Source organism: Cladophialophora yegresii, assembly GCF_000585515.1.
Source record: "Cladophialophora yegresii CBS 114405 chromosome Unknown aczIN-supercont1.5, whole genome shotgun sequence".
In the NCBI taxonomy this organism is placed as follows: Eukaryota; Fungi; Ascomycota; class Eurotiomycetes; order Chaetothyriales; family Herpotrichiellaceae; genus Cladophialophora; species Cladophialophora yegresii.
The window spans coordinates 2,814,881-2,828,299 of NW_006913049.1; the positions used below are offsets into that span (position 1 = coordinate 2,814,881).

Consider the following 13,419-nt stretch of genomic DNA (forward strand, 5'->3'; position numbering starts at 1 on the left):
TTCAGCATCTCAGCAAGCATGGCAGTGGCGTCGTCAGCCAAAAGTCTAACAGTACCTGTAGAATAGCGATACTCTGTACACTACTGTAATCTCCCCCAGATCCACCGACAAAAGTCGCCTCCTAGCTCGTCCGACTATCGACCTCATCTCGTTTCTTTTCCCCAGCGGCTCAGAGTCTGAGCAGACACAACTTACAGATCCCTCACATCTCGTCCCCCATCCTCGGCGAACAACTTCCAAACACTCCGTGCCTCCATCCCTTTACACTTGTCATTCTTCCGTGCCTCGTCAAACACTTTCTTCACGCGCTCCGCCAGGACGGTTTCGGCGCCCACGGAATCCATCAGGGACACGGCGTCGTCGATGACCCCGCCGGCCAGCTCTGTCGTGAAGCCGCCTTTGAAATCCCGCGCGGAGGAGGCATTGGGATTTACGCCTTTCACCGGGTTGTGGTGGAGACTGTTCCAGTTCATGCCGGAGGATGCATTTATCACGTCTAGATAGCAGCACGTTAGACGGAGCGTAAGATAACTGGAGATAAGGGGTGCTATTAGATGGGAAGGCAAGACAACAAAAGGAGTGGCGCAGTTAGATGGAGGACAAGACACCAAAAGGAGTGGCGCGAGTAGAAGGAGGGAAAGCCAACCAGAAATAGTAGGGCCGCGGCTTGCTTACTCGACAGGATCTTCGGGTCCAGACCGTACAACAAGCCGGCATTCATGACTAGACGAAATCGGATTTTAGCCTGTCCCGCATCTTCAAAGCGGGCGGGAGGAGGAGCATTCTCACCCTCGCAAAGTCCCAAGTACCCAACGTAACCTAGATAGTTGTTCAACTGCTTCGTCGCCAGCCCAGCGCCCAGGCCTCCGCACTGGTAGATGTTCTCCTCCTTGCCCATCATCGCCAGGATCGGTTTCACCACGTCGAACATCGCCGCGCTGGGAGTCCCGACCATGAATGTCAATGTACCGGCGTTGGAACCCTGCGGGCCACCCGAGACGGGCGCGTCGACAAACACACCCAGATTCTGGGAGTGGATTTGACGCGCCAGAGAAGTGGACGTGGACACTTCAATGGACGAGCATTCCAGAAACAATTTCGGAGGGGTGGCGGTAGCGGGGGGAAGGGCGGAGAGGAAGCCTGTTTCTGGGTTTGTGAAGACTTCATGGACGTGCGGTGCGCGCGGTAGCATGGTTATAATGATATCCTATATGGATGTGATGACTCTTTCTCAGCTTTATGGAATCCCCTGTGTCCATACAAAGCGCTTGGCGCGGATGGGCTAGACTGGTGCCGGTGCTGACCTACAGCCTTCTCTGCGACCTCTTTCGGCGAATGCGCCACTTCTACAGGCAGGTTGCATTCCTTGACGAACTGGTCCCTTCTCGCTTCGTTGATCTCACAGAGGACGAACTTGGCCGTTTGAGGTATCTTGGCGCGGAGATTGGTCGCCATGCCATATCCCATGACGCCGATGCCTACGAATCCGTAGGTCGGGTTTTCTGGCAGCCTGTAAGGCTCGGGTGCGGTCTCGTCTCCCATGTTTGATGTTTGCTTTTGCGAATTCCACCGTGATCGAACCTACCTTACGTGTCAGAGCAACATTGTGTTTGAATATCTTGTAGGGCGCCGTAGGAGCCAGGAATTGGGGATGGCCCCCGCATGGCCTGTCCGAGTGCGAGCTCATCTTCTTCGTCTTTGAGATGCGCTTCTCCAACGCCTCTCCAAGGCGAGACGTGGGCCTGTACTCCGTATGAGGAGGTGCTTGGACGAGATATTCTCAGGAAAAGATGCTAGAGAATGTGCCGGCAGACTCGGCGGAGTCGGAAGGTGATATGGCAGGAGTGATGCATCTTCATCTGTGCAGCTGTGGTGGGTAGATGGCTGATTCTCTCCTCGAGCATCACGTCGGCAATTGTTGTGACAATGAACCACAAATTGGCCGCCCTTAGCAAAATCTATGCCAAGGCTGAGCTAACCGTATGTAGAAATCGAAGACTCGGAATCGCAGTTCGTCTCGAGGCAACTCCTTCACTCACTCTCATCCACCTCACTCCATTCCTTCATTCAGCTTATCGTGTGCCGTTGATGCTGAGCTGACTCTTGATTGTAGTTTCGAGTCCCTACTGTTCTCGACGCGAGTCCCGTCTTCTCTCCGAACGCGCGCCCAGGCAGGAGCGTGACCTGAAACCTTCCCAGAAGGCTTTTCGCAGACTTTTCTCCTTGTTTTCTCATTCTTCTGAGACCTCCATCGAGTCAAGATGGGTGTCCCAGCGCTTTTTCGATGGCTCACTAGGAAATATCCCAAGATTATCACGCCCGTGATCGAAGAACAACCCGTCGACATTGACGGCGTGAAGTATCCCGTGGACACCACCAAGCCCAATCCTAATGGAGAAGAATTTCACAACCTGTATCTTGACTTCAATGGCATCGTCCATCCTTGTTCTCATCCAGAGGACAAGCCACCCCCGGCAAATGAAACTGAGATGATGTTGGAGATCTTCAAGTACACGGACCGCGTTGTAAACATGGTTAGACCTCGAAGACTGTTGATGATTGCAATCGGTAAGACATTTGTACTATTCATCTAGGTTGCTAGCTAACATGATTTAGACGGCGTTGCCCCTCGAGCGAAAATGAACCAGCAACGAGCGCGGCGCTTCAGATCGGCGAGAGATGCAAAAGAGGCGGACGAGAAGAAGGCGGAATTCCAGACACTCCTACGCCAGCAGCGCAGCAACAACGACGACGATGAGGATGATGATGAAGCAGAGACGGTGGAAGAGGTAGTCAAGAAAACATGGGACAGTAATGTCATCACACCTGGCACGCCTTTCATGTTTATCCTTGCTCAATCCATTCGATTCTGGGTCCAATGGAAACTCAATACGGATCCTGCCTGGGCACAGCTGAAGGTCGTGATCTCCGACGCCAGTGTGCCGGGCGAAGGTGAGCATAAGATCATGCAATTCATTCGTTCCCAGCGCTCAGACCCCGCATATGATCCCAACACAAGACACGTCATGTACGGTCTCGATGCAGATTTGATCATGCTTGGTATCGCTACACATGAGCCTCATTTTCGTGTCCTCCGAGAAGACGTCTTCCTGAATGATGCCAAGGCCAGAACCTGCAGAATTTGTGGTCGCCAAGGTCACTATGCCGATAACTGCAGAGGTGAAGCCAAGGAGAAGTCAGGCGAGTTCGATGAAAAAGGCACGGTTGAGAAGTTGAAGCCATTCATCTGGTTGAACGTCCCGGTACTGCGTGAGTATCTCGGTGCGGAGATGTTTGTGCCCGGTCAGACTTTTCGCTTTGATCTCGAACGCGCCCTCGACGATTGGGTCTTTATGTGTTTCTTCGTGGGCAATGACTTTTTGCCCCATCTTCCCAGTCTGGATATCAAAGAAGATGGTATCGACAAGCTCATTGCTATCTGGAGAGACAACATCCCACTCATGGGAGGCTACCTGACCTGCGACGGCAAGGTCGATCTTGCCCGTGCACAGATCATCCTACAGGGTCTGGCCAAGCAAGAAGACGCAATTTTCAAGCGCAGGAAGGAGGCCGCAGACAAGCAAGCAATAAGGGACCAACGCCGTAACGATGCAAACAAAGCCCGAGACGCTCGTAACAACAAGAGACGTCGAAGCTCTCCAGACTACACCAAAGGTAGCAGAGTTGCTGCGGATGCTCGTGTTCCGACTGGTATGCAGACGTTTGAGGCCACCAATTTTCCAACTCTGGACTACAACTCAATTGTCAACAGAGGTGCTGTGGACAAAACACTTGCTTCAAATAAGAGCGCTGCGGCCGTCCTGAAGGAGCAAATGCTCGCCCGGAAAGCTGCTGCTGAGACTGCAGCAAAAGACGCAGCGAATGGAGCCAATGGAACTCCAGGCTCTGCAGGAGCCGTTCTGGGCAAGCGAAGTGCGTCGCAGATGGAGGCGGAGTCTGATGATCCCGGAACCCCTGCCTCGGCACTAGGCAAACGACAGGCTGCATTGATGGACGACGAGCCAGAGACTGATGGCACACCCGGCCGGAACACCCCCGTCGAGAAGAAGACTTCCAACAACGCTGATCCCAACAACCCGCCACCAGATACGGTTCGGTTGTGGGAGGAAGGCTATAGCGACCGATACTACGAGCAGAAGTTCCATGTCTCACCTCACGATATCGAGTTTCGCCACAAGGTTGCTGAAGCCTACGTCGAAGGATTGTCGTGGGTACTTCTGTACTATTTCCAAGGATGCCCTTCGTGGACCTGGTACTACCCGTATCATTACGCTCCGTTCGCTGCAGACTTTGTCGATATTGACAAGAAGGTCGTCAAATTTGAGAAGGGAACACCGTTCAAACCATACGAACAGTTGATGGGGGTGCTGCCCGCGTCCTCCAACCATGCCATCCCCACTGCTTTCCACCCCCTGATGACCGAACCAGATTCTGACATTGTCGACTTCTATCCCGAGGAATTCGATCTTGATCTGAACGGGGCGAAGCAATCCTGGAAGGCTATCGTCTTGTTACCCTTCATTGACGAAAAGCGTCTGTTGAAAGCCATGGCCACCAAATATCCGCTCCTTACCGCCGATGAGCATGCGAGGAATGAGCACGGATACGATGCCTTGCTTATATCAGAGCAGAATCCACTCTATGAACAGCTGGCATTGAAATTCTACTCGAAAAAGTCCAAGGACGCTCCCAAGACGGTGAAGTTGTCCATGCAGAAGTTTCAGCTCGCTGGCGATGTGATCAAGAATGAAGACTTCCTGCCTCACATGGATCTGGTAGGCCCAGAACCCGGCATCAGGCTGGACCCTGACGTCGATGACGATCGCTCTATGAGCGTCTTCTTCGTCATGCCGCCCCCAACGCATGTCCACAAGTCCATGTTGTTCCCAGGGGTCGGCTTGCCTCCGGCTGTCCTGGACAAGAGTGATTTGGCAATCCTTCGATCAAAGGCCAGAACCTCTGGACGAGATTTTGGAGGTGCACCACTTTACGACAACACTCGGCGCGATCCCATGGATAACCAAAATCGAGGTGGTCGCATCAACTATGCCGCGGATCGTCCACCTTTGAATGGGCCTCCTATGATGCCGCCTCCCAACCAGTGGCCTCCGGGAATGCCACCCCCACCGCCACCAAACTTTGGTGGTCAGAACGCCTACAATCGTGGTCCTCCTCCTCCTCCGTCGAACGGCTACCCAGGATACAACAACTACGCCAATCAGGGTTACGGAGGGTATGACCAAGGACAGAATGGTGGCCAGGCACACAATGGGTACTACGGCGGAAACCAGGGACAACCCCAGTACGGGAACAATGGGCATTATCAGCAGAATGGTGGAAGAAGCTTTAGTGATGGAAATTATCAAAGTCAGAATCGTGGTCCTCCTGGACGGGATAATTGGGGTGGAAATCATGGAGTCAATGGCTACAATCAAGGCGGATATGGTCGGCGTTAATCAGGAAGCTCTTGGTATGGATGTACTGTAATTATGTGAGGCTCAACTGGTCTCCAGGGCTGGACAAACGTGCATTTTCACGAATACTCCCAGCAGGGGTACATACGTGGTAGTGTTCTAACAACGTGCTTGCCTTGGTTCGCCGCAGTAATAGAAAGAATCTCCGAGCAGATCCATACAGTATCGAGAAGAGCAGGTATGGGCAGTCGGTGGTTCATGTGCTCAACCGAGCTCCTCCTAGTGTCTTAAAAGTATTTGGACAATCCTCATAGAATGAGAATCCGAGAACGTGTAATGCAGCGTTGGCCGTGATACCCGGCACGTACCTAATCAACGAACATCACTGCTAGCCTACGAGAGAAGAGACGTTGACCTTTGACGGGAAGGTTGGAGCTTGAGGTAGTTCCTGCGTTGTCAAAAAGAGAATGATGTCGAAGAAGCAAAAATCAGGTCGATGGCGATGGGACTCGAACCCACAGTCTTTGCCAGGTTCCGAGAGCCGGAAAGCAACGCCTTACCATTAGGCCACGCCACCCTGGTACGGGTGTTGAGGAAGCGCATTTTCTGTGTGCGCTTCGTGGACCATATCAGTCATAAAATAGGTGTGCAGAATATATCAAGCTCTTTTGACGTACTCCGAACTCCGTACCGAGTACTCCGTACTGACGCCGCTTTCTCGGTTATCTCGGTCAATCTTTTCCTGAAACGCGTCGCCGCGCTCTTTCCTGCGATTGCAACATTTGGAGAGTATCTCAAAGCTCAATGTCTATGAGAGCCTTAGAAGCGAGGACATTCCTGCTTCGCTGCAGAAGAAGCTATAGCACATCCTCCCCTTTACTTCAAGAATCACGACCAGCGACAGCTCCGAGACAATATCCTTCCATCACCCAGATCCGGGACAATGTCGAGCTCTTCGAAAAGAATACCCTGGTGCGAAATTACCGCAACCATACAGACATCCCACGGCGAGTGGCTGAAAATTCCCTGAAGATTAGAGAGCTCGACCAGCGCATGGGTGGGTCAAGACACACATTGAAGGAGCTGCAGAAGCAGTTGAATGCTTCCACAGGGGACAAGTCTGAGACTGTCGCGCAGATGAAAGCAATTCGGCCAGAAGTGGACAAATTGCAAGCTGAAAAGGATGCCTTGGAACTTGACTCCCAGACGATGGCCCTGTCTTTGCCCAATTTGACGTCCTCGGAGACGCCCACGAACAGCGAACCGAAACTGCGATCCTACATCAACTATGACCCGCAGAATCCTCCTCAGTACGGCCGTGCAGCCGACCATTCAGTGATTGGTGAAAAGCTGGGCCTGCTCGACTTCTCGTCCGCAGCGACGACCTCGGGATGGGGGTTCTACTACCTCCTGAATGAAGCTGCTCTGCTGGAACAAGCGTTGGTTCAGTACGCCATGTCTGTCGCCATGAGACGCGGCTGGTCGGTGGTGTCTCCGCCGTCGCTGGTCTATTCTCACATGGCCGCCGCATGTGGCTTCCAACCTCGCGATCAGCACGACGAACATCAGATCTGGCAGGTAGCCCACACTGATAGAGACAAGGGAAAGCCGACCAGAAGTCTTGCTGCCACAGCCGAAATCCCTCTTGCGGGCATGCATGCAAACAAAGCTATCCCGGCAGATCGACTACCCATCAAGCTGGTGGGACCCAGTCGATGTTATCGCGCCGAGGCCGGTGCTCGGGGCGTCGACACGAAAGGCCTGTACCGCGTGCACGAGTTCACCAAGGTGGAAATGTTTGCGTGGACCCACTCTGCGGCACCAAGCAATGAAGGTCTCACAGACGAGGCAAGCTGGACCGAACATGCGACGCATCTTCTAGATGAAATGGTTGATATCCAGACCGAAATCGTCTCATCACTGGGCTTGCCATGCCGAGTCCTCGAGATGCCCTCTTCCGACCTCGGCGCCAGCGCTTATCGCAAGATTGACATCGAAGCTATGTTTCCATCACGGAAGAAACGTGACGAAGGATGGGGTGAAGTCACGTCTGCTTCTATCTGCACGGATTACCAGAGCCGCAGGCTTGACACGAGGGTGTTGGAGCCGGATGGGTCCAGGAAGAAATTCGCACACACTGTCAATGGCACGGCGGTAGCGGTGCCCAGAGTCCTCGCTGCCATCCTTGAGAATGGCTGGCGGGAGGATGAGGGATGCGTGGTTATTCCTGAAGTGCTTAGAGGGCATATGGGCGGTATGGATAAGATCGGGCCTCGCTTAACCTGAAGTGCCGAAATACGTTCCACCACAAAAGTGAGCATTCAGTCTTTGAAGACGAGCTCCAGATGCCTGCGTCCAGCGTGTGACGTGGTTTGGAAGAACGCCTTGACTCTCGACTGATTCCTCCGCTGCAGAAAAGCCAAGGCCGCTTCTTATCATGCTAGCCCCGGATTCGACTACTACTCTCCGCTTTCCTATCTTCGCTGCTGCGAGCACCAGCTTACTGTGAGACCACGTCATGTTTCTGGAGAGTGGTTGCAGATGGCTCGTCAGACGCGTCGTTTAGCTGACTGGTCGTCGCTTGGAATGGTCGGCCTCCTGAAGCGAAGAAGGCAATGATACACAGCGCGGCGCATGATCTGAGAGTTCGGCTAAAGGCATTCCAACATCCAGGACTCTTATACTCCCTTTCAAATGGCGTCGTCCAGTCCGAGCACATGGTCCATCCTGGCCGACATGGCTGTAATGAACATCGCGTTGCCTGATCTGCGCACTACCATCCACGGCTTTACTAAGCTTGGTGTTGATTCCACCCAAGTTTTGACTTCAGTCAATGTCATTGAATAAGAACGGTGTGGTTAGAAAGACTTGGGCCTGTTCCACCTCAAAGCCGCCTTCGGCAAGCAGAACTCTGTGGTCATCGTACTCATGTGAGCCACCGGATGGAAGTCATTGCTGCATACTTTCCTCGACGAGGGGGCAAGCAAGAGAATGCTGAGCGCATTGCAGGGGCTTGGTTATTGATCAATCAATGAGAGATTGGCAGAACAGGATGAGAAAAGGGAATTCGAAGCTGTCATATGAGGCATCTACACGGCAAAGACTGCCAGGCAGTATCATTCCTGTTCGTTTGAACAAAAAGAGAAGGACGTCGGTACGGTATTTGAGACGACCGAGATCGATGAGGTCTGGGACGGTGGTGAATATAGGTGGAATTCTCCCGCCTGAAGCAGGTAGTGGCGGTGCTAACAATGGTGGAAAGGCGGGGACCTTGGATATGAAGGACTCATGCCTTATAAAATGCTCCTAATGGCTCTGTATATGGTCAAAATCCCCACTCCTGAAGTTGGTTTCGGCGGTCATTATCGGTATCGACCTGAAATGCTTGCGTCTTTCGAATCGTGTTCTAGTACGGAGTAGTCGAACGGCCAACCAGGAAATCTGGCCCACATGATCGAGAAGCGGCCTCCAGACTTGAATATAATAACGCGGAGAAGACCGGATGCTGATGGGTTCATCCCCAGGAATCCCTGATCATGTTTTGTAGCCAGTTCACGTTCGAGAGACGGCGATCACGCGCACACATACTGTGTACACATGCTGCATACCTGTACCCTGTATGTACTAACGTCGTGATACTGTAGTGGACTACGCGACACCCACGCTGTTTGGCCAAGGGTGTAAGCGCTCCACCAGCAAGGCTGGCTCCCCTAAATACCGACGGTACCTACGTACTACACAGGCTCACTTAAAGTGCAACGAGCGCGAGTTGAGTTGACCTAAACACAGGAGCGGACCGCAGCACACGCTGATATCACATCGATACAAGCGTCGTCATGTTGGAGTCCATTATTACAGTACTTCCTACTTAACAACTGGCTAGTGGGCCACATGATAAAAGTAATTACTCGCGCAGGTACGATTTGCAGGTGGATGAGGCCGATGCATCGAACGACGATACTCCGTACTCGTACTCGTACGAGGTACCTTATGTGCTCGTACCCCGTCCTCCACTCTGTCCCTTCGACTTCCTCGGATCAACCGCCGCGTGCTCGCTTCCCCGCAACGACGACCCTGCGTGCCCGATTGCGGAGAAGTGGACGGTGAGACAGCATGACATGACAGTCCGGCGCGAAGGATTCGGGTGATCATTCAACGTATGTCCTAATCTATCTACTGTATCTCGATCGAGCATCGCATCGCATTTTATACTATGTCTTATCCTTCTCGATGAAGCATCGCATTTTATAGTATATCTAGGAACTCGGAGCAAATCGACGCAGGAGCAGATGCGGTTGATCTGTGGCGATTTCACCTTGCATTACTTACCTAGTATAGCCGGTCGGACTGTACAGCGGTAACCAAAAACCACCACCATGGCATCGGCCAGCTTGACGGTCCTGAGAGCGGGAAGGAGATTACGAAATCCGAACCTGCCGCTACCACTATCACTGCCACACGCGCGCACGCGCGTCCATGCTCGCACAATCTCAAATACTCAGAAGTCACCGTTGGCCGCCGTTACCACTGAGCACGTGGCATCTCACCATGGCCCGACGACGCCTCACACCCCACCACCGCAACCCCCTAACTTCTCCCCCGAGTTTACGTTTGGGGCGTACCAAACCACGGGGACCACACCCGTGACCCGAATCCGGTATCCGAAGTTCCAATCCCTGGAATCGGAGCGCGCGTTCCGGAAACTCCACCATGCGGCTGCCCTTCGCTGGCTCGGGTACCAGGGGTATAATAACGAGGGAGCGGGCGGACATGTCACGGTTCGCGATCCCATCCTTCCGGACCACTTTTGGATTAATCCGCATGGACGGAGTTTCAGCTGGATGAGGCCCGAGGACCTGGTGTTGATGGGGCCGAGTAAGTCGTCTGTCCTATTTATTATGGCGAGAATGCAGTGCGCGGTGTTGCGAAGGGGTTCGAAGTCTCAGACTACCCGACTACAGCTGATGCGGTCCGACAGAGGGCGACATTGTCGACGGGCAGGGCGGGAATATGCACAGCGTCAACCCTGCAGGCTGGGTCATCCACTCGGCAGTCCACGAAGCGAGACCGGACGTCATTGCGGCGGTGCATTGTCATAGCGTGCCGAGCAAGGCGTTCTCCAGTCTCGGATGCATGCTCGAGCCTATCAACCAGGATGCATGTCGGTAGGTCAACCTGCCCACTAACCTCGCAGGAAAGATATGAGCAAACTGGAGAGTGTGGGAACGGCCCTCAGCGCACGGGAACCCCGAGTCAAGATACTAACCTCTCCACTTCATCCTAGCTTCTACAACGATCACGGCATCTACTCTGGCTTTGGTGGCATTGCCTTCAAAGCCGACGAGGGCCGCCAGATCGCCGCCGCCCTGGGCAATACCAAGGGCGTCATCCTACGCAACCACGGCCATCTGACCGTCGGAAAGACCGTCGATGGCGCGGCATTCCTCTTTGGCGCCATGGATAGGTGCATCCAGGCTCAGTTGCTCGCTGATGCGGCGTGCGCAGGCCGGGGGACGACGACGTTAAAGGTCGAGCACGAGGAGGCCGAGTACACGCGCAATGTGTATAACGATGAGATGGTGTACATTATGTTTCAGTCGGCGTGAGTATTGATTGACTCTGTCCGAGGATATAGTGATTGGACTTGCTGACAACGCGGTGCAATGCCGTGGGCAGATTCGAAGATGTCGTGAGAGCTTCAAATGGAGAATTTCCTATGCATGTGCAGGGCGAGATAGCGAGGGAGTGAGGCCCGCGAAGCGGCCACTGCGAGAAGGTGGAGGCAAGGGTCGGGACTGGAAGAGTGGAGGGGTGAGAGGTCAGAGAACATCGTACGATATGAATGCTTGGGCAGACCAGCGCGGTTTCCCCGTACTCCATACCCAGGTGGAGAACATGATGGCGTCGAGAGAAGTTCAAGAGAAAGACCTGTGGAGTGAAGTTCAATTCAGAGTCACAGGAAATTTGCTGCTAGGGTGAGATAGTCTCTCTCTGAGAAATGTCGAAGGATTTGGACATCATTGATGAGAAGCCTAGAGATTAATTTATTCTATTCCAGGCAAGCATTCTCTTGACTTTGAGCATCCCGCTGTCGGCGATAAGCGAGTCTTGGCACCCACATTTTCCAAGTCCGCGCATGGCAGCTAAAGCCGATGATCCCTCGGCAGTCAGTGGCTGGAGAGGCACCTAGGTTGTGGCTTAGGCGTCGGCTAGGCCTTGCCATCTGCCTGCTGACTGGAGCGATCCTTGCATGTGCAATCATGGCCACATCGACTCCTGCTGCCATTTCCAGCTTCCCTGACAATCAAGGCACAAGATCCAGATGTTCCACCGACCTCGCGCGTCATCGTTGAAATACCCAAAATCCTCGACGATGGTCAGAACGTTTTGCAGACAAGGTTCCTGCTCTTGACTGCGTTATGCCCTCTTTTTAATGCCTTTGACCAATTTTCACATCGCCGTCAACCGCGCAGAAGAGCGCTTCGAAACTCCATCTGACACCTGCCACTGACCGGGAACGCCATAACATCCCGCACTCTTTGCGGAACGCAATACACAGTCCAGATGTCGTATGCGTACCCTATTCCTTCGACTCCGCGAGTCATCTCACCGTCTCCCACACCTTCCGAGTCCTCCGAGCGTCAAGACTCCTATTTTGCGCCTGTCACACGATCGGCCACCAAGGCTCAGCGACAGAGGTCCCCTCAACCAGAACCCATACATGAAGAGAAGGATGGCTCTGGATCAGACTCAAGTCTGGAGAAACGGGCAAGAGCGCGCTCCAGGAGTCCTATCTTGACCACCACTTCTCAGATGAACGGCTCCGCAACCGGCAGCAAGAGACGACGCATGAGTGGTCTTACCTCGATAAAATCTGTTACCAAGTCAGAACCGCTCACTAATGGCAACACCCCGTACCCTCAGTCCAACGGCCACCTGTCACCCTACGATCGGGTCAAGAAGTCATGGCGCGAATTCTCTCGCTCTCCCTCACCGCTTGGGCTGATTCCTCTCCACCGACATTACCGCAACCTCATTCACAAGCACGAAATCCCCCGGAAACTCCTCCACGTCTCCATCGGCTTCTTTACCCTGCGGTTTTATGTCACGGGTGTGCAGACGTGGTCGATTACCCCCTGGCTACTGGGCGCACTTGCCATTATCGGCCCCACCGATATCCTCCGACACCATTCCGAAAGATTTAATAGATTCTACATCAGAGTCTTGGGCGCTCTGATGCGGGAGACCGAGGTGGACGGATACAATGGTGTCATTTGGTATCTTGTTGGAGCGTACGGCGCTCTGAGATTTTACCCCAAGGACATCGGCGTTGTGTCCATCTTACTCCTGTCCTGGTGCGACACCGCCGCGAGCACTTTTGGCCGATTATATGGGCGCTACACTATCCGCCTACGGAAGGGCAAGTCTCTTGCAGGCTCGTTGGCTGCCTTTCTCACGGGCGTGCTCACCGCGGTTTTCTTCTGGGGATACCTCGCCCCGAGAACAGGACCATTCCCTGACGACCCAATCAACTCTTTTATGTTTCAAAACAGGCTTTCCCTGCCCACCAGCGTGAAAGCAATGCTGGGCTGGCAGCCCCATCAAGGTGTTATTGTCGGCAACACAGCACTTGCAGCCATGAGCATATGCACGGGCTTTACTGCAAGTGTCTCCGAGTTCATTGATCTGTGGGGCTGGGATGATAATTTGACAATCCCGCTTATTAGCAGTGCTGGTTTATGGCTATTCTTGAGAGCGTTTGGATGAGCGGATCTCCTTACACAGCAGGCGCAAGGGAGATGGAGCACTTCTATCGATGGCGTATTGTGTCGACCATTTTTACGATGAAAATACATTGAATTTACTGACGACCAGACTACCTTTTTTGTCCATTTCCGAGCTATTGATAATACGCAGAGGAATCAAAGGGCTGGTGACTCTGGAGAACGTTTTGCGCAACACGACTATGACATGCCACTCATGA

The 13,419-nt window shown here is 53.3% G+C and overlaps 5 protein-coding genes across 5 annotated transcripts; 4 read left to right on the forward strand and 1 right to left on the reverse strand.

Moving 5' to 3' along the window:
• Positions 1-191: 191 nt before the first annotated feature.
• Positions 192-1,542, reverse strand: A1O7_07744 (uncharacterized protein; the record flags this gene model as incomplete). The annotated part of the gene is made up of 4 exons (XM_007761741.1): positions 192-496; positions 676-723; positions 790-1,207; positions 1,309-1,542. 4 exons carry the CDS (start codon positions 1,540-1,542, stop codon positions 192-194), a joined length of 1,005 nt encoding a protein of 334 aa, XP_007759931.1.
• A 719-nt stretch (positions 1,543-2,261) lies between these two features.
• Positions 2,262-5,477, forward strand: A1O7_07745 (protein Xni; the record flags this gene model as incomplete). The annotated part of the gene is made up of 2 exons (XM_007761742.1): positions 2,262-2,568; positions 2,617-5,477. 2 exons carry the CDS (start codon positions 2,262-2,264, stop codon positions 5,475-5,477), a joined length of 3,168 nt encoding a protein of 1,055 aa, XP_007759932.1.
• A 762-nt stretch (positions 5,478-6,239) lies between these two features.
• Positions 6,240-7,721, forward strand: A1O7_07747 (seryl-tRNA synthetase; the record flags this gene model as incomplete). The annotated part of the gene is made up of 1 exon (XM_007761743.1): positions 6,240-7,721. One exon carries the CDS (start codon positions 6,240-6,242, stop codon positions 7,719-7,721), a length of 1,482 nt encoding a protein of 493 aa, XP_007759933.1.
• A 2,090-nt stretch (positions 7,722-9,811) lies between these two features.
• Positions 9,812-11,041, forward strand: A1O7_07748 (uncharacterized protein; the record flags this gene model as incomplete). The annotated part of the gene is made up of 3 exons (XM_007761744.1): positions 9,812-10,310; positions 10,414-10,600; positions 10,720-11,041. 3 exons carry the CDS (start codon positions 9,812-9,814, stop codon positions 11,039-11,041), a joined length of 1,008 nt encoding a protein of 335 aa, XP_007759934.1.
• Positions 11,042-11,999: 958 nt separating this feature from the next.
• Positions 12,000-13,202, forward strand: A1O7_07749 (phosphatidate cytidylyltransferase; the record flags this gene model as incomplete). Its single annotated transcript, XM_007761745.1, has 1 exon — positions 12,000-13,202. The coding sequence occupies one exon, from the start codon at positions 12,000-12,002 to the stop codon at positions 13,200-13,202; it is 1,203 nt and encodes a 400-aa protein (XP_007759935.1).
• Between the last annotated feature and the right edge of the window lie 217 nt (positions 13,203-13,419).